Raw genomic sequence first — 19,571 nt, 5'->3', positions numbered from 1 at the left:
CGGTGGCGCCCAGAACCTTTCCGCCTGGCGCTATTAGTGACAGTTCGAAGGAACGTTCCCAGGCCCTTCTCGGAGTCGGGGGGCGCTATTTAAAGGGGACAGCTCTAGTATAAAAGCTGCAGCCACTTGGCCTGTTCATTCTGATAGTTGCTGGAGAGAGTTGGTGAGCTACTGTTGCACAGGATTTATCGGATTTAGCCTTCGAATACTTGGGACCTTCAGCCCTGTCTGGAGCAGTTGGAGTGCTAGACATTACAGCGTGTTGCCCGTCTGGCATAGCAGTGGGAGCTGCTTTGGAGGGGAACGTCCTCATGGCCGGACACTTTGAAGGGGCACAGAGACGGCGGGAGAGAGGGCCGGGATTGTCCAGAAGGAGGAGGGGCAATGGAGGTCGGCCACTCCGAAGATACACTGCGAGGGTTTTCAGGCAGCAGGTGTCATACCTTACCATGTCGGAGGAGCAGTGTCTGCGAAGGCTCCGATTTGGTAAGGAGGTTGTGACTGAGCTGTGCCACCTGCTTGCTGAGGATTTGCAGCCACGTCTACGGTGCAGGACCTCTCTGTCGGTGGCCGTCAAACTGACTGTTGCCCTCAACTTTTACGCCACCGGATCCTTTCAGTCATTCACTGGGGACATAGCGAATATATCTCAATTTGCAGTGCATTGTTGCATCCGGCAACTGACAGCTGCCCTCTATAGAAGAAGACGTCGATTAATCACCTTCCCTCTGACCCTGGAGAAGCAGGCGGAGCATGCGCAGGGCTTCGCTGCTATTGCGGACTTCCCCATGGAGCAGGGGGGCATTGATTGCACACACGTGGCTTTGCGGGCGCCATTACTGAATCCTGAGGAGTTCCGCAACCACAAGGGGTTCCACTCCCTCAATGTCCAGCTGGTCTGTGACCACCGCCAGATGATCATGGCAGTCAACGCGCAATTCCCTGGGAGCAGCCACGATGCGTTCATCCTGCGGCAGACCTCAGTTTCTGACCTTTTTGAGGGGCCGGCTCACCCATGAGGCTGGCTTCTTGGCGACAAGGGCTGTCCTCTCTGCCCATGGATCATGACCCCACTCCATTTGCCCGCCACCCCGGCAGAAGAGCTTTACAATAGCAGCCATCAGGTGACCAGGAACATTGTGGAGCACACTATTGGTGTGCTCAAACAGCGTTTCCGCTGTCTAGACCATTCGGGGAGAGCCCTGCAGTATGCGCCGGAGCAAGTGGGTCGCATCGTCGTCGTCATCTGCTGCATGCTCCACAACTTGGCCATTCGACGAACCCAGCCAATGCCAGCTGCCCCTCAAGGTCCAGCAGAGCAGGCGGACGAGGAGGAGGAGGAGGAAGAGCAGACGGATGAGGAGGAGGAGGAGGAGCATGCGGACGAGGAGGAGGAGGAAGATGGGAGGGCTCCTGAAACTGGAAGGGCCGTCCGTCAGAGGCTCATAAGGACTCGGTTCGAGGACCCTCTGACGGAATGATGGGTCTCATTCGTCCTGCGCACTTCTGATTGTTCAAAGCCTATGAAGGCCACCATGAGTGTAAATAGTTACGAGTACCATTGTAAATAAAAAAAAATCTTTATTTTCAACAAAGTGCTTCCTTCCAGCATAACAACGTCATGTCAACAGAAACCATAACTAACAAAATAACAGTTAACTCTCTGGCAAAGCCGCAAAACTAAACAAACCATCACCAACAATCAGAACAGGTGAGGGCGTCCTTGAATTTGGGGAAAGAAACATCTCAGCACCTCCCTCTACTGCTGGCCCCTTGATGGAGACCGACTTCTCTTTCGCAGTCGGCCCCTTCCCTCCCTGCTGCTCCTCCGTAGTTGAACCCCAGTGGCGGTGTCAAGGATGGGGGATGCCTGGTGACTGTCTGCAAGCGCAGAAGCCCCTGAGGGACGGCCTGGACGACCTCAGGGCTTGGAGGGTGCGGAGGCTGGCTGCTTGATCTGGCCATGGCTGGAAGCAGTGTGCACTGCATGTGGTGGCAGCTGCACTGCAGACGTTCCAGCGGTGGCATGAGCAATGGTCACCTGCCGAGAGAGGACACCTGCACCATGGTCGGACGACACACTGGCTCTCGGAGGGGACCGGCTCGGCTCTACCGCCACAAGCGACTGCTCCACTGATACCTGGCCTCGTGTGGTACTGGAAGGGCCCGGGGTGATCCTAGCTGATGCAGATAGGGTGGCAGCAGTGAGAGTTCGCGTTGCCTCAATCTGGGTCTGGACGAGGCCAGCAAGTGACTGCGTGGCAGCAGTGAGGACCTGTGTGGCAGGTGCCAGTGCTTCGGAGAAGCCCTGGACAGTTCTCGCCATTGCTTCGGACAAGGACGGAGCAGTCCGTTCCACTGCCTCGGACAAGCCCTGGACAGACCTTTCCAGGGATTGTCCGAAGCTCTGAACAGTCCTTTCCATAGCGGCCTCGAAGCCCTGGACAGTCCTCTCCATTGCTGCCCCGAAGCCCTTTACAGTCCTCTCCATTGCAGCGCCAAAGTCCAGCACACTCTTTGCCAGTGTTTCTATCAACTGAGGCATCCTCCCCACTGCAGTCATAAGCTCAGTGTGCCTGAGCCGGGCCTGGGTGCTCATTTCAGCCAGGCTACGCACCTCCTCTGCACTCTGTGCAGCAGTCATCGCTCCCTGCCTCGCCCTCCGGGGAGCCGGTGCCCGAACTTGCCTACCCCCCTCGCGTTGATGCAGGCCGCTTGTTCCGGCAACTGGCTCCTCATCAGAGCCCCACCCCCTCCCCTCCAGGGAGCTACTATCCCCAGTCTGCAGATATGTTGGCTCCCCTGCAGCTGGAACGGATGGTGCGGCTTCCTCCTGATCCTCGCCTCCGGAGGCACTGGCACTGGCAGCTTCAGGGCCCGAATCCCGAGCTGGTGATGCAGCATCTGAAAGCAGGGAGGTGGAAGAGTGGCTTTAGCAAAAGGACAGGTTGGCAGCAAGGCATGCCAGATTGCGGCAAGGCTATGACATGGCTCCACAGTGAGAAAGCATGCTGGCGGGGGGACCAAGTGGAAGGAGACAGCTGAAAAAGGTGTGATCCTTACCATCACTGTCGACAATGGGGTCGGCAGCTGCAGTGGTAACAGGACCACTCAGACGTCCTCCAAGAATCTGGTGGACTCTCTCCTCGAGATCCATCAGAGTGACCACTTGTGGAGGTCCTCCACCGGTTCGAAGCTGGTCCTTGCGAATCGTCGCCAGCTTGGACTGCAGGGGAAAGAAGGGGAAGTTCTGTTACATGACGCCCTGAGTGATCATCTCATGCCCCCCATGGTGCAAGAGCCCTTACATGATGCCCTGAGTGATCATCTCATGCCCCCCATGGTGCAAGAGCCCTTACATGACGCCCTGAGTGATCATCTCATGCCCCCCATGGTGCAAGAGCCCTTACATGATGCCCTGAGTGATCATCTCATTCCCCCCATGGTGCAAGAGCCCTTACATGACGCCCTGAGTGATCATCTCATGCCCCCCATGGTGCAAGAGCCCTTACATGATGCCCTGAGTCAAATGTGCATGTGTGTGCCCAGAAAGGGCCATGGGTGCTTGCTGACACATGGCCACTGGGGCATCGCGCACCCTGTAGCCATGAAGTCAGGTGCAGATGGAGGGAATCAGAAGTTTGCATAAACACCACTCACCCTCACGACCCAAGTGAGGTCGTTGAATTTCTTCCTGTACTGAACAGGGCTCCTGGTCGCCATGCTGCTAGAGTTGACCCTCTGACAAACATCCCTCCAAGCTCGGCGGTAGTCCTTTTGATTCAGCCTCCTGCCATTGTCAGGATAGAGAACATCTCAACAGCGCTCCACTGCGGCCACCAACTGCTCCAGAGCCTCAGTGCTGAAGCGCTCTGCTCTCTGTCTCACCTTCTCCATCTTGACCAAGTTTTTTGCGCCAGAGAAGGGCGTGCGCCGATTCTGAGGCCTACAGGGCGATGAGTGTGGAAGCTGAGGCTGACTGACCCACCCCTTTAAGAGCCGGCCGTCTCGTGGTTATCGGTAATTGAGATCACCTGCGCTGCGCCCGTCCGCGCCGATATTGGGTAGCGCCGGAAGTTTCGCGCCTTAGGAGGCCCATGCAACATCTGAATTCGCGCCTCAATCACCTTTGGGGGCGATGCAACCCAATATCGCGCCAGGCGGCGATAAGTTTCGTCTGGCTATAAACTTTGCGCAGCGCCAGTTCTAACGCCTCAAGCGGGGCTATACCCAATTTCTAGGCCTTGGAGTTTTATTTTCAGCATTTATAGATGTTTTTTTATCTTACTTGCTGAAAGAAGGTTGGTTGAGCATTAGGCTATGGAAAATCTCTGACCAACCCATTAGGACCCAGAGTAGAGTTTTTCAAATTCTATCCTTACACCACCAGGGTCAAATTTGTGAGATAGTTGTCCCTGTTAGCATTGCCACAGACTGCATCGTATTCCTTTCCCACCTAAAATTCACCCTTAAAAATAAAGATATTCTGGCTGAGGTGAGCCAGTGGTGCAACATTTTGGGGTCTTGATATGCCAATGAATGGTAGGATGCATGTTTCTGCCCAATACCTACCACTGTCGGGTGGAGAGATCCTTGGGCAAATCTGTTACATTCGTCGAGCCTATATGCCTGGGGAGTTCCTTGGCTAATCTGGGAATTCCGTTCTCTAAGCCCCCTATAAGGCCTCAGCAGAACTTTCACCAGCTGAGAGCACCTGCCTACAGTAGGATACCATAAAATGTGGCCTTGCTGCTCAGGCCAATGAAAGGATGCCAGTGACCCTCCATGGAAACATTCTGAATTAACTGAATTGATAAAGAAACCTCACATACCTGAAATCTTTTGGGATCAAGGCCAGTCGCCAAAGTGGGACGCATATGCGCTGTTGAAGAGGTCTTTCTTCTTGGCATACTAGGCAGAGGTTGCAGGACTCTCAACGTAGGGAGTTCCCATCTCGACCCTGCCCCTCCACTCACTGGCCTTATAAGGGATGGGCAGAGGCCCTTTATAATCACCTGTAGGACTTTCCAACATTTCCAGATCTCATCTTATTTTCAGGCCCATCCACCACACACCTGTCAGGAATGTGCCAGAAGAGCTGATGACTTTCGACCCCAGAATAGGGAAAAATAGGGACAACTACAAGCAGAATTTTTTTAATAAACCCATTAAATTATATTTTAAATCAATTAGGCTAATAATTAAGTAATAAAATGCATACTAAAGTCCAACTAAGAGAATCAGTGATTAACAGAATTATCCTAGTTAACAAACTCATTAAAAGTGAGATGAAAAATGGATTGTACAAATCCTGAAGAAAGGAGAAGGGCTCACTGGGATGAATATAAAAAAATGAAGAAACACTTTAAAAGGATGATCAAATGGGCAAAAAAAAGGCCTAGAGAAATGTATAGCAGCTGGGGCTAAGCATAAAATAAAAGAACTTTCAGTACCATAATAGCAAGAAGTCATAGAGGAGATGAATACAATAAAAGATGCAAATAGACTTTTAAACTGAGAATCAGAACAAAATAATAAATATTCTGAATGACTACTTCTTCCAAGTATTCAGAATGAAAAACATGAGCAACAGGTTTTCCCCAAACAAAAATCAATGACTTTGATGTAAATGAGATAGAAGTCCTAGATCGGCTAAATGGGCTCAAAACAAATAAATCTCCAGGGATAGATGGTATTTATCCTAAAGTACTGAGAGACTCAGAAAGAGGTTTGTGAAACACTGACAATTATTACGACTGAGGCAATGGACACTGGTGAGGTATGAGTAGATTGTTAACAGGCTAACGTAATACCCATATTCAAAAAGAGTGACAAAACAGACAGACAACTGTGGACGAATTACTTCAATTACATGTAAAATAATGGAATTGATTATCAACAGTAAACTTGCAGATTATCTGTACAATAGTAACTTAGTAAACAGCGATCAACACTGACCAACCTCCTCAACTTCTTTGAGGAACTGACAACCGGAGTGGACTGTCGCAAACCCTACTACATGGTGTATATATACTTCCAAAAGGCTTTTAATAAAGTTCCACATAAAAACTATTAATTAAACTCAAAACTGGGGATTCTGGGTAAACCCTGGTAATGAATAAGAAACTGGCTGACGTGTAGGAAATAAAGAGTACTCATTAGAGGAATTATGTCAGAGTGGTGGAAATACTGAGCGAGATACCTCAGGGCTAGGACCACTATTGTTTACATAAATACCCTGGATTCAGAAACTTATGCAAAATGGTCAAATTTGCAGATGATACCAAACTAGATGGCCGGTGGAATTGGAAGAGGCAGCTTGGAAATTGCAGAATGAGTTGGACAAAATTTGTAAATGGGCAGAACAATTTAATGCAGATGAGTGTAAAATGCTACACACAGGAAGGAAAAATAGATGACATACATGCACACTTCCAAATAGTGTTGATACATCGAAGGATGAAGTGCATAGAGAGCAAGAAGTCTTAGCAGATAGCTTGCTAAAAGCTGCCCTAGAGATTTTAATATCTCCACCATACATAGTAGAAAACTGTCCCAGTGACTTTAATCAAGGGCTACGTGCCAAAGGATTTCTTTAATGCCGATGAAACATGAGACTACAGCAATTTCTATTATTTTCAAGCAGGCATACTGAGTTGCATCAAAAGTGTGCAAAATAGGTTAATGTCTTTACAATAAAGAGAAAGGGGGCAATTTTAACCTAACCCGCCCATTGGGAATCTGACAAGGTCAGATTGAATGCTGGTATTACAACCTGTCCGATTTTACTCTCCATTGAAGTCAAACCGGCGTTCCACCTGATCCTGTGGGTTTCCCGTCCAGCGAGTTAGGTTAAAATTACCCCAAAATGTTTAGGTTGTATGTATTCCTGGATTATACGATGTTGATGTATTGGATTGATATGTTTGTTTGATGATATGATAAATGTGCTATTGTTTTGTTTTATTATATAAATATTTAATTCATACAGCATTTCATGTTCTTGCAATTTTATTTAATTTGCGCATAAGGCCTTGTACGTACTACACTTCATAATTGTGTGTTAGAACTAATGAAAATGATCAATCAACCTATATTGTTCCACTCCCATTAAATGGAATCATCTGCTGAAGGAAATTAAACATTCTAAACTGTACACCTGATGTTGCAACAGCTTTGTTACTATACTTTATCACAACATCATACTGGTTGCCTCTTGGAAATGGTAATTTCCCTTGTCCTGTTGGCAACTTTAGAGTTCACATGTTAGTAGTTCTTTCCACTTTAATACACAAGCAATAAATAAGAATGTATTTGGAAAAAGTTAAAATATTTTCATATGTTTCATCTCCACAGAAAACAGAGAAAGTGGACTTTTCATTTAATACTATGGCAGATCCGAAATTTGTGTTCTATGACCACAGTCTCGTGGAAGCTGTTAAAATTGGTGACCCAAAAGTCCATGAATTTTTTCGTCTGCTTTCACTTTGTCATACAGTGATGCCTGAGGAAAAGGAGAAAGGTAAGAATTGTTGTTATTCTTGAGTAAGAGGAGGTTCACTAATAAGGATGAGAAAATGAGTTGAATTTTACTTTCCTCTCTGAAGGAAACTATTTGAAACATTTTGGCATTTTCTTTCCAATATTGGAAGTACCGCTAGTTTTCACTTTAATACACAAGCGATAAATAAGCATGCGGGGGAGGGTTTAAACTAATTTAGCAGGGGGGAGGGCACCAGGACACAGGGGCAGAGAGGAGAGACAAAATCCATAAAAAACTACGAGTGGCAGGCAATGACTAGTGGGGTACCGCAGGGATCGGTGCTAGGACCTCAGCTAGTCACAATATATATTAATGACGTAGCCGAGGGAACGAGATGTAATATCTCCAAGTTTGCAGATGACACAAAGCTGGGTGGGCGTGTGTGCTGTGAGGAGGATGCGGAGAAACTCCAGTATGATTTGGACAGGTTGGGTGATTGGGCAGACGCATGGCAGATGCAGTATAATGTGGATAAATGCGAGGTTATCCACTTTGGTGGCAAAAACAGGAAGACAGATTATTATCTGAACGGCAATAGATTGGGAGAAGGGGAAGTGCAACGAGACCTGGGTGTCCTTGTGCACCAGTCGCTGAAGGTAAGCATGCAGGTGCAGCAGGCGGTTAAGAAGGCAAATGGTATGTTGGTCTTCATAGCGAGAGGATTCGAGCACAGGAGCAAGGATGTCTTGCTGCAGTTGTACAGGGCCTTGGTGAGACCATACCTTGAGTATTGTGTGCAGCTTTGGTCGCCTTATCTGAGGAAGGATGTTCTTGCCATGGAGGGAGTGCAGTGAAGATTCACCAGACTGATACCTGGGATGGCAGATATGATGTATGAAGAGAGATTGGGTCGATTAGGCTTATATTCGCTAGAGTTTAGAAGAATGAGAGGGGATCTCATTGAAATGTATAAAATTCTAACAGGACTAGACAGACTAGATGCAGGAAGGATGTTCCTGAAGGTGGGGAGTCTAGAACCAGGGGTCACAGTTTAAGGATAAGGGGTAAGCCATTTAGGACTGAGATGAGGAGGAATTTCTTCACCCAGAGGGTGGTGAACCTGTGGAATTCTCTACCACAGAAGGCAGTTGAGGCCAATTCATTAAATATATTCAAGAAGGAGTTAGATATATTTCTTAAGGCTAAGGGGATCAAGGGATATGGGGAGAAAGCAGGGACAGGGTACTGAATTTGGATGATCAGCCATGATCTCATTAAATGGCGGAACAGGCTCGAGGGGTCGAATGGCCTACTCCTGCTCCTATCTTCTATGTTTCTATGGAAGGGACAAACAACAACAGAACAAAGAATAGCGTAGAAAGAACACGAACAAAATGGAGGAAAAAAGCAAAACAGACTAGCATAAGAACATAAGAAGTAGGAGCAGGAGTAGGTCACTCATTTGAGCCTGCTCTGCCATTCAATAACATCATGGCTGATCTTCTACCTCAACTCCACCTTCCCGCACTATCCCCATATCCCTTGGTTCCTTTTGTATCCAAAAATGTATCGATCTCTGTCTTGAATATACTCAACGACTGAGCATCTACAGCCCTCTGGGGTAGAGAATTCCAAAGAATAGAATAGGTCCAGCATGACACAGACCACCCTTACCTGCTCCAGACCTGGTCCAAATCTCTTCACCTGTCCTGGAGTCTTCAGTGTCCATGGATGAATCCTAAAACCATCAACGGGTGCAGCATTAAGAACAGGTGGTTCCAATTGAGCCCGCGATATTCAACCAGGTGAGGCCAACAGCTTGAGAATGTAAGCACAGTATAGACCATGATTCATAGGATTACATAGGATATACGGCACAGAAACAGGCCATTCGGGCCAACCAGTCCATGCCAGCGTTTATGCTCCACACGAGCTTCCTCCCGTCTTTCCTCATTTAAATCTATCAGCATAACCCTCGATTCCCTTTTCTCTCATATGCTTATCTAGCCTCCCCTTAAAATGCATCCATACTATTTGCTTCAACCACTCTCTGTGGTAGCGAGTTCCACATTCTCACCACTCTTTGGGTAAAGAAGTTTCTTCTGAATTCCCTATTGGATTTCTTGGTGACTATCTTATATTGATGGCCTCTAGTTATGCTCTTCCCCACAAGTGGAAACATTGTCTCTGTATCCACTCTATCAAAAATTTTCATAATTTTAATTACCTCTATTAGGTCAACCCTCAGCCTTTTTTCAAGAAGAAGCTGAGGCCTTTTCAAGTTGAAATAATCTGATCCCACCGCCCTTTCAGGTAGTGCGTTCCAGATCGCAACAACTCTTTGTGTGAAAAAAACTCTCCTCATTTCCCCTCGAGTTCTTTTGCCAATTATTTTAAATCTATGACCTCTGGTTACCAACCCACTTGCCAGAGGAAACTGTTCCTCTCTACTTGCTCTATCAAAACCTAATTTTGAATAGCTCTATTAGGTCTCCCTTTAACCTTCTCTGTTCAAAGGAGAACAATCTCAGCTTCTCCAATCTCACCACATAACTGAAGTCCATCATCCCTGGTATCATCCTGGTAAACCTCCTCTGCACCCTCTGCAAGGCCTTGACATCCTTCCTAAAGTGTGGTGCCCAGATTTGTACACAATACTCCAGCTGAGGCCTAATCAGCACAGAAGGAGGCCATTCAAACTGTCGTGCTTATGCCTGCTCCTTGAAAGAGCTGTCATCATCGCACTCCTCAAAAACCCCACCCTTGTACCTCTGTCCTTGCAAACTATCGCCCCATCTGCAACCTCCCTTCCCTCTCCAATATCCTTGAACTTATTGTCATTTTCTAAATCCATGCCCATCTTTCCCGCAACTTCACATTTACATCCCTCCAATTAGGTTTCAGCCCCTGCCACAGCACTGAAACTTATCAGTCATAAATTACATCTTACATGACTGACCATGGTGAACTATCCCATTTCATCCTTCTCGACCTATTTGCAGCCTTTAAAACAGTTGACCATACCACCCTCCTCCAATACCTCCTCCATTGTCCAGCTGGGTGGAACTGCCCTTTCCTGTAGCCAGAGAATCTCCTTTAATCATAGAAATTTATGGCACAGAAGGAAGGCCATTCGACCCATTGGGCTGGATTTTATCAATGGAGGCGTGTAGGAGGCGAGACTACAACTTTTGGGGTTGTTGTCCCGCCTCCATTGAGTTGTGGCCAACCCACTCGATTTTCACTTGATTGACCTTGTTGAGCCCACCCAGCGAGCTCAGCAGGCCAATTAAGGGCCACCCAGCAACAGGTGACAGATGAAATATCAGCGTTTGACAGCTCTTTGAAGCTGTCAAACACTGACAATCTGTACTCTAAGTTAATTCCTTCCTCTCAGGCTGATTTAGAGATCTCTCCAGAACAGAAAGCTGAATGCTGCAGATTTTGACAGCTCGCGGCCATTCTGCTTGCTGTGCCGGTGAGATGAGGGACTCCCGAGACCTGAAGGAAGGAAGGCTGCAAAGGTAAGTAAAACTTATTTAAACACTTTACACACACCAAACACACTTACCTCTGCACTCATGCACCCATCACTCGCCTGAACACCGGACATCTCGAACCCTCCAAGTCCTTCAGCCCGACGGTCCGCCTCGCTAACTTAGCATGGTTTGGAGCCGTCGGGAAGCCCACGCTTCAGGGATAAAAATAGGGATTAGGCTAAAAACTGCCTGCTAACAGGCAGTTAATTGGCACTAATCCCCTTCCCGCCTCGGGGAGGCGGCTCCCAGCACAGGTCGGGTACCCGCCTCCTGTGAAACAGGCATGGAGGCAGGTTGGGACGGGATGGGTTCGTGCCCCCCGATTTTGCGATTTTAACCCCCCACATGCCTCCAATCCCGCCTCAACGACCCGATGCAATCCGAGCCCATTGTGTCTGTGCCAGCTGAAAAAGAACTATCCAGCCGAATCCCACTTTCCAGCCCTTGGTCCGTAACCTTGTAGGTTATGGCACTTCAAGTGCATATCGAAGTACTTTTTAACTGCAATAACGGTTTCAGCATCTACCATTCTTTCAAGCAGTGTGTTCCAAGCCCCCACCACCCTCTGGGTGAAAAAGGATTTCCTCAACTCCCCTCTAATCCTTCTACCAGTTACTTTAAATCTATGCCCCTGGTTAGTGAACTCTCTGCTAAGAAAATAGGTCCTTCCTATCCACTCTATCTAGGCCCCTCATAATTTTATACAGCTCAATTAAGTCTCCCCTCAGGTTCCACTGTTCCAAAGAAAACAACCCTAGCCTATCGAATCTTTCCTCATAGCTAAAATTCACCAGTCCAGGCAACATCCTCGTAAATCTCCTCTGTACCCTCCCTAGTGCAATCAAAGCTTTCCTGTAATGTGGTGACCAGAACTGTAACAGTACTCTAGCTGTAGCCTAACTAGTGTTTTATACAATTCCAGCATAACCTCCCTGACTTATAGAAACATAGGAGCAGGAGTAGGCCATTCAGCCCCTCGAGCCTGCTCCGCCATTCAGTGCGATCATGGCTGATCATCCAAATTCAGTACCCTGTCCCTGCTTTCTCCCATATCCCTTGATCCCCTTAGCCTTAAGAAATATATCTAACTCCTTCTTGAATATATTTAATGAATTGGCCTCAACTGTCTTCTGTGGTAGAGAATTCCACAGGCTCACCACTCTGGGTGAAGAAATTTCTCTTCATCTCAATCCTAAATGGCTTACCCCTTATCATTAGACTGTGACCCCTGGTTCTGGACTCCCCCGCCATCAGGAACAGCCTTCCTGCATCTAGTCTGTCTAGTCCTGGTAGAATTTTATGTTTCAATCAGATCCCCTCTCATTCTTCTAAATTCTAGCGAATATAAGCCTAATCGACCCAATCTCTCTTCATACGTCATTCCTGCCATCCCAGGTATCAGTCTGGTGAATCTTCGCTGAACTCCTTCCATGGCAAGAACATGCTTCCTCAGATAAGGTGACCAAAACTGCACACAATACTCAAGGTGTGGTCTCACCAAGGCCCTGTACAACTGCAGCAAGACATCCTTGCTCCTGTACTCGAATCCTCTCGCTATGAAGGCCAGCATACCATTTGCCTTCTTAACCGCCTGCTGCACCTGCATGCTTACCTTCAGCGACTGGTATACAAGGACACCCAGGTCTCGTTGCACTTCCCCTTTTCCCAATCTATTGCCGTTCAGATAATAATCTGCTTTCCTGTTTTTGCTACCAAAGTGGATAACCTCGTATTTATTCACATTACACTGCATCTGCCATGCATCTGCCAATCGCCCAACCTGTCCAAATCATACTGGAGTTTCTTGGCATCCTCCTCACAGCACACACGCCCACCCAGCTTTGTGTCATCTGCAAACTTGGAGATATTACATCTAGTTCCCTCGTCTAGATCATTAATATATATTGTGAATAGCTGGGGTCCTAGCACTGATCCCTGCGGTACCCCACTAGTCACTGCCTTCCACTCGGAAAAAGACCCGTTTATTCCAACTCTTTGCTTCCTGTCTGCCAACCAGTTCTCGATCCAATCCCATGTGCTTTAACTTTGCACGCTAGTCTCTTATGCGGGACCTTATCGAAAGCCTTCTGTAAGTCCAAATACACCACATCCACTGGTTCTCCCTTATCTATTCTACCAGTTACATCCTCAAAAAATTCCAGTAGATTAGTCAAGCATGATTTACCTTTTGTAAATCCATGTTGACTTTGTCCGATCCTGTCACTGTTTTCCAAGTGCTCTGCTATTACATCTTTTATAATGGACTCTAGCATTTTCCCCACTACCGATGTCAGGCTTACCGGTCTATAATTTCCCGTTTTCTCTCTATCACCTTTTTTAAATAGTGGGGTTACATTAGCTACCCTCCAATCCATGGGAACTGTTCCAGAGTCTATAGAATTTTGGAAGATGACCAGCAATGCATCTACTATTTCTAGGGCCACTTCCTTAAGTACCCTAGGATGTAGATTATCAGGCCCTGGGGATTTATCGGCCTTCAATCCCATCAATTTCCCTAACACCATTTCCCTACAAATACTGATTTCATTCAGTTCCTCCCTCTCATTAGACCCTATGTTCCCCGACATCGCTGGGAGTTTATTTGTGTCCTCCTTTGTGAAGACAGAACCAAAGTATGTATTTAATTGGTCTTCCATGTGTTTGTTCCCCATTATAAATTCACCTGATTCTGACTGCAAGGGACTTACGCTTGACTTTACCAATCTTTTTCTCTTCACATATCTATAGAAGCTTTTACAGTCAGTTTTTATGTTTCCTGCAAGCTTACTCTCATACTCTATTTTCCCCCTCTTAATTTTCCCTTTGTCCTCCTTTGCTGAATCCTAAACTGCTCCCAATCCTCAGGTTTGCTGCTTTTTCTGGCCAATTTATATGTCCTCTCCTTGGATCTTATGCTATCCCTTATTTCCCTTGTTAGCCACGGTTGAGTCACCTTTTTTGTTTTATTTTTATGCCAAACAGGGATGAACAAATTCTCTAGTTCATCCATGTGATCTTTAAATGTTTGCCATTGCCTATTCACCATCAACCCTTTAAGTAACATTCCCCAATCCATCCTAGCCAACTCGTGCCTCATACTATCGTAGTTTCCTTTATTTAAATTCAGTACCCAAGTCTCTGGATCAACTACTTTACTCTCCATCTTAATGAAGAATTCTATCATATTATGATCGCTCCTCCCCAAGGGGCCTCGCACAACAAGATTGCTAATTAATCCTTTCCCATTACATAATACACAGTCTAAGATGGCCTGATCTCTAGTTGGTTCATCGACATATTGGTCCAGGAAACCATCCCGTATACACTCTAGGAATTCCTCTTCCACAGTATTGTTACTAATTTGGTTAGACCAATCTCTATGTAGATTAAAGTCTCCCATGATAACTGCTGTGCCCTTATTGCATGAATCTCTAATTTCCCGTTTAATGCCATCCCCAACCTCAGCATTACTGTTTGGGGGTCTGTATACAACTCCCACTAATGTTTTCTGCCCCTTGCTATTTCTCAGCTCTACCCATACAGATTCCACATCATCAGAGCTAATGGCCTAGAAATTCAGTGGGCTGCGCCACCAGTTAGTGCCCAAAGAGGGCACTCAGTGGCTTTAGCGCCACTGGCCACACCTCCCGCGATATTTAGCGGGGCGCTAATGGCGGCGTTAGCCTGTAGCGCTGCGCCGCCACCGATGATGTCATCGGTGTGCGCAGCGCCCCGCTCCCTCCCCGATCACCATATTTGGTCGCGCCCGCCTCTTAATGATTTGCGACCGGTTCACAGGGCCTACCTGTGGCGGTAGCGGCACAAATTAAGGTGGAGGTGCAGGGCGGCCACTTTTTCCGCGGCCGCCTGCCAGCACCTCCGTCCCCGGCCTCCTAAACCACCCCCCCCCCCACGGCATTGCTGGCTGTTTCCCGAGAGGCCGGCACTTCTCCTTGGTGCCGGGCTCATTTGCCGGCACTCGCGAGCGGGGCTCGCGCTGTTGCAGGCACCTCCCCCTTAACAGTGGGAGGAAGGCCTGCAGTACCGCAGCGTGCCATGCCGCAGCGTGTGGCGCTGCGGCACGTTGCGCTGCGATAATCAGTTTCTGCGCCCCAAGCGGGACGCTAGGAGCCTCGAGTAGCGGCCCGCTTCCGTTTGGGGCGCTGAAACTGAATATCGGGATGGCGCTAGTGGCTCCGCTCGCAGCGATAATTCCGGCGCCCAGGCGAGCTTGGCGCCCCAAACGGGGCCCAACTGAATTTCTAGGCCAATATCCTTCCTTAATATTGTGTTAATCTCCTCTTTAACTAGCAATGCTACCCCACCGCCTTTACCTTTTTGCCTGTCCTTCCTGAATATTGAATACCCCTGGATGTTGAATTCCCAGCCTTGGTCACCCTGGAGCCATGTCTCTGTAATCCCAATTATATCATATGGCCTATGACGTCATCGGTGGCGGCGCAGCGCTACAGGCTAATGCCGCCATTAGCGCCCCGCTAAATATCGCGGGAGGTGTGGCCAGTGGCGCTAAAGCCACTGAGTGCCCTCTTTGGGCGCTAACTGGTGGCGCAGGCCACTGAATTTCTAGGCCTATCTGTTTACATCTATTTGCGCAGCTAATTCATCCACCTTATTACGAATGCTCCTCGCATTAAGACACAAAGCCTTCAGGCTTGTTTTCTTAACACTCTTAGACCTTTTAGAATTATTGTTTACTGCAGCCATGTTTGATTTACAACCGTGATTTTTCTGACTTCCACTTTTGCTTTTCTCCTTCCTGCCTTTTGCTTCTATCCTTGCTTGCCTTTCCTCTGTCTCCCTGCTCAGGTTCCCAACCCCCTGCCATTTTAGTTTAAACCCTCCCCCAGAGCACTAGCAAACACTCCCCCTAGGACATCGGTCCTGGTCCTGTCCAGGTGCAAACCGTCCAGTTTGTACTGGTCCCACCTCCCCCAGAACCGGTTCCAATGTCCCAGGAATTTGAATCCCTCCCCTTGCACCATTCTTCTAGCCACGTATTCATCTGAAATATCCTTCTATTTCTACACTGACTAGCACGTGGCACTGGTTGCAATCCTGAGATTACTACCTTTGAGGTCCTATTTTTTAATTTACCTCCTAACTCCCTATATTCAGCTTTTAGGACCTCATCCCATTTTTTACCTATATCGTTGGTACCTATATGCACCACGACAACTGGCTGTTCACCCTCCCCCTCCAGAATGCCCTGCAGCCGCTCCGAGACATCCTTGACCCTTGCACCAGGGAGGCAACATACCATCCTGAAGTCTTGTTTGCAGCCGCAGAAACGCCTATCTATTCCCCTTACAATAGAATCCCCTATCGCTATAGCTCTCCCGCTCTTTTTCCTCCCGTCCGGTGCAGCAGAACCACCCATGGTGACGGGAAGTTGGTTGCTGCTGCCTTCCCCCAATAAGCCATTCTCCCCAACAATATCCAAAGCGATATATCTGTTTGAGATTGGGATGGCCACATGGGACCCATGCACTACCTGCCTGTGTCTACTACTCTGCCTGGCGGTCACCCATTCCCTTCCTGCCTGTGCAGTCTTTACCTGCGGTGTGACCAGCTGATCTAAACGTGATATCCACGGCGTCCTCAGCATCGCGAATGCTCCAGTATGTATCCATTCGCAGTTCCAGCGTCACAATGCGGTCTGCCAGTAGCTGCAGCTGGATACACTTCCCGCACACATGGTCGTCAGGGACACAGGAAGTGTCCCTGATTTCCCACATTGTGCAGGAGGAGCATCCCACGGGGCCGAACTTTGCTGCCATGACTTACCCTTTAATTAATTAAATTAAATCAATATCACCAATTATACTACAATTAAATGATATTCTCAAGGGCCCTTGTTTCCTAGCACTCCCCGCTACACAACAGAGACCTTAGAAACTATAACCACAAAATTAAGATCTTCTAAACTTTATAAACTATGAACCTTAACTGTCAAACTATAGAGTAGTATAAATACTCACCTGGCCGTACTCACCCAATCAGCTGCTTCCTCCTGCCCGCATCACGTTTTGACTCGTGACGTGGCTCTGGAATGCCGCCGCCGGTCTGAGATTGGTAAGCCTGTGAAAAAAAGCCTGTGAAAGTGAGTTTAAATACTCACCGAACTTCCGCTCTCACCGCTCCCGACAATGGCCTGTGAAAAAAAGCCCGCGAAAGTGAGTTTAAATACTCACTGAACCTCCGCTCTCACCACTCCCGACAATGGCCTGTAAAAGAAAGCCCACGAAAGTGAGTTTAAATACTCACTGAACCTCCACTCACAACGCTCCCGACAATGGCCTGTAAAAGAAAGCCCGCGAAAGTGAGTTTAAATACTCACTGAAACTCCGCTCTCACCTCTCCCGACAATGGCCTCTGTAAAAAAGCCTGCGAAAGTGAGTTTAAATACTCACTGAACCTCCGCTCTCACCACTACTGACAATGGCCTGTGAAAGAAAGCCCGCGAAAGTGAGTTTAAATACTCACTGAAACTCCACTCTCACCGCTCCCGACAATGGCCTGTGAAAGAAAGCCCGCGAAAGTGAGTTTAAATACTCACTGAAACTCCACTCTCACTGCTCCCGACAATGGCCCCTGTAAAAAAGCCCGTGAAAGTGAGTTTAAATACTCACTGAACCTCCGCTCTCACCGCTCCCGACAATGGCCTCTGTAAAAAAGCCCGCGAAAGTGAGTTTAAATACTCACTGAACCTCCACTCACACCGCTCCCGACAATAGCCTGTGAAAAAAAGACCGCGAAAGTGAGTTTAAATACTCACTGAAACTCCGCTCTCACCGCTCCCGACAATGGCCTCTGTAAAAAAGCCCGCGAAAGTGAGTTTAAATACTCACTGAACCTCCACTCACACCGCTCCCGACAATAGCCTGTGAAAAAAAGACCGCGAAAGTGAGTTTAAATACTCACTGAAACTCCGCTCTCACCGCTACTGACACTGGCCTGTGAAAAAAAGCCCGCGAAAGTGAGTTTAAATACTCACTGAACCTCCGCTCTCACCGCTCCCGACAATGGCCTGTGAAAAAAAGCCCGCGAAGGTGAGTTTAAATACTCACTGAACCTCCGCTCTCACAGCTCCCGACACTGGCCTGTGAAAGAAAGCCCGCGAAAGTGAGTTTAAATACTCACTGAACCTCCACTCACACCGCTCCCGACAATGGCCTGTGAAAGAAAGCCCGCGAAAGTGAGTTTAAATACTCACTGAACCTCCGCTCTCAGAGCTCCCGACAATGGCCTTGGCTAAAAAGGAAAGTATTCCGCATGCCTTCCTAACCACCTTATCTACCTGTCCTGCTACCTTCAGGGATCTGTGAACATGCACTCCAAGGTCCCTCTGTTCCTCTACACTTCTCAGTATCCTACCATTTATTGTGTATTCCCTTGCCTTGTTAGCCCTCCCCAAATGCATTACCTCACACTTCTCCGGATTGAATACCATTTGCCACTTTTCTGCCCACCTGACCAGTCCATTGATATCTTCCTGCAGTCTACAGCTTCCTTCACCACAGAGCCATTTTTTGTATCTTCTGCAAACTTCTTAATCATGCCCCCTACATTGAAGTCTAAATCATTGATATATACCACAAAATGCAAGAGACCTAGGACTGAGCACTGCAGAACCCCACTGGAAACAGCCTTCCAGTCACAAAAACACCCATCGATCATTACCCTTTGCTTCCTGCCACTGAGCCAATTTTGGATCCAACTTGCACTTTCCCTTGGATCCCATGGGCTTTTACTTTTCTGACCAGTCTGCCATGTGTTACCTTGTCAAAAGCCTTGCTAAAATCCATATAGACTATATCAAACGCGCTACCCTCATCGACCCTTCTCGTTACCTCCTCAAAAAATTCAATCAATTAGTCAGACATGACCTTCCCTTAACAAATCCATGCTGACTGTCCTTGATTAATCCGTGCCTTTTCTAAATGACGATTAATACTGTCCCTCAGAATTTTTTCCAATAATTTGCCCACCGCCAAGGTTAGGCTGTCTGACCTGTAATTACTCAGTCTATCCCTTTCTCCCTTTTTAAACAACGGTGCAACGTTAGCAGTCCTCCAGTACCACACCTGTAGCCAGAGAGGATTGGAAAATGATGGTCAGATCCTCCGCTATTTCCTCCCTTCTCTTCCTGCTACTGCAGGGTTACCTCTGGAGTCCCCCAAGGATCTATCGTTGGACCTCTCCTATTTCTCATCTACGTGCTAGCCCTCGGCGACATCATCCAAAAACACAATGTCAGGTTCCACATGTATGCTGACAACACCCAGCTCAACCTCACTACCACATCTCTCAACCCCACCAATGCCTCTGATTTCATAGAATCATAGAATCGTTACAGCACAGTAGGAGGCATTCGGCCCGTTGAGCCCGTACCGGCTCTCTGCAAGAGCACTTCAGCTAGTTCCAATCCCCCGTTCTTGCTCCGTAGCCCTGCAATTTGTTTTCTTTCAGGTACTTATCTAATTCCCTTTTGAAAACCATGATTGAATCTGCCTCCACCACCCTTTCAG

The 19,571-nt window shown here is 47.7% G+C and overlaps 1 protein-coding gene across 1 annotated transcript in view; it reads left to right on the top strand.

The window, feature by feature from the left end:
• The window catches only part of LOC147123429 (phospholipid-transporting ATPase ID-like), a 342,460-nt gene that overhangs the window by 186,549 nt on the left and 136,340 nt on the right, over positions 1 to 19,571 (top strand). The window contains exon 14 of the mRNA XM_085966014.1: positions 7,357 to 7,522. Coding sequence (XP_085822140.1) covers positions 7,357 to 7,522 — 166 coding nt within the window. The remainder of the gene's footprint in view (positions 1 to 7,356; positions 7,523 to 19,571) is intronic.

Source organism: Somniosus microcephalus, chromosome 2, assembly GCF_052327205.1.
Source record: "Somniosus microcephalus isolate GS21.2 chromosome 2, FLI_Smic_1.0, whole genome shotgun sequence".
Taxonomy (NCBI): domain Eukaryota; kingdom Metazoa; phylum Chordata; class Chondrichthyes; order Squaliformes; family Somniosidae; genus Somniosus; species Somniosus microcephalus.
Note: the sequence above shows the minus strand (reverse complement) of the source record. Positions and strands in the feature narration are given on the sequence as shown.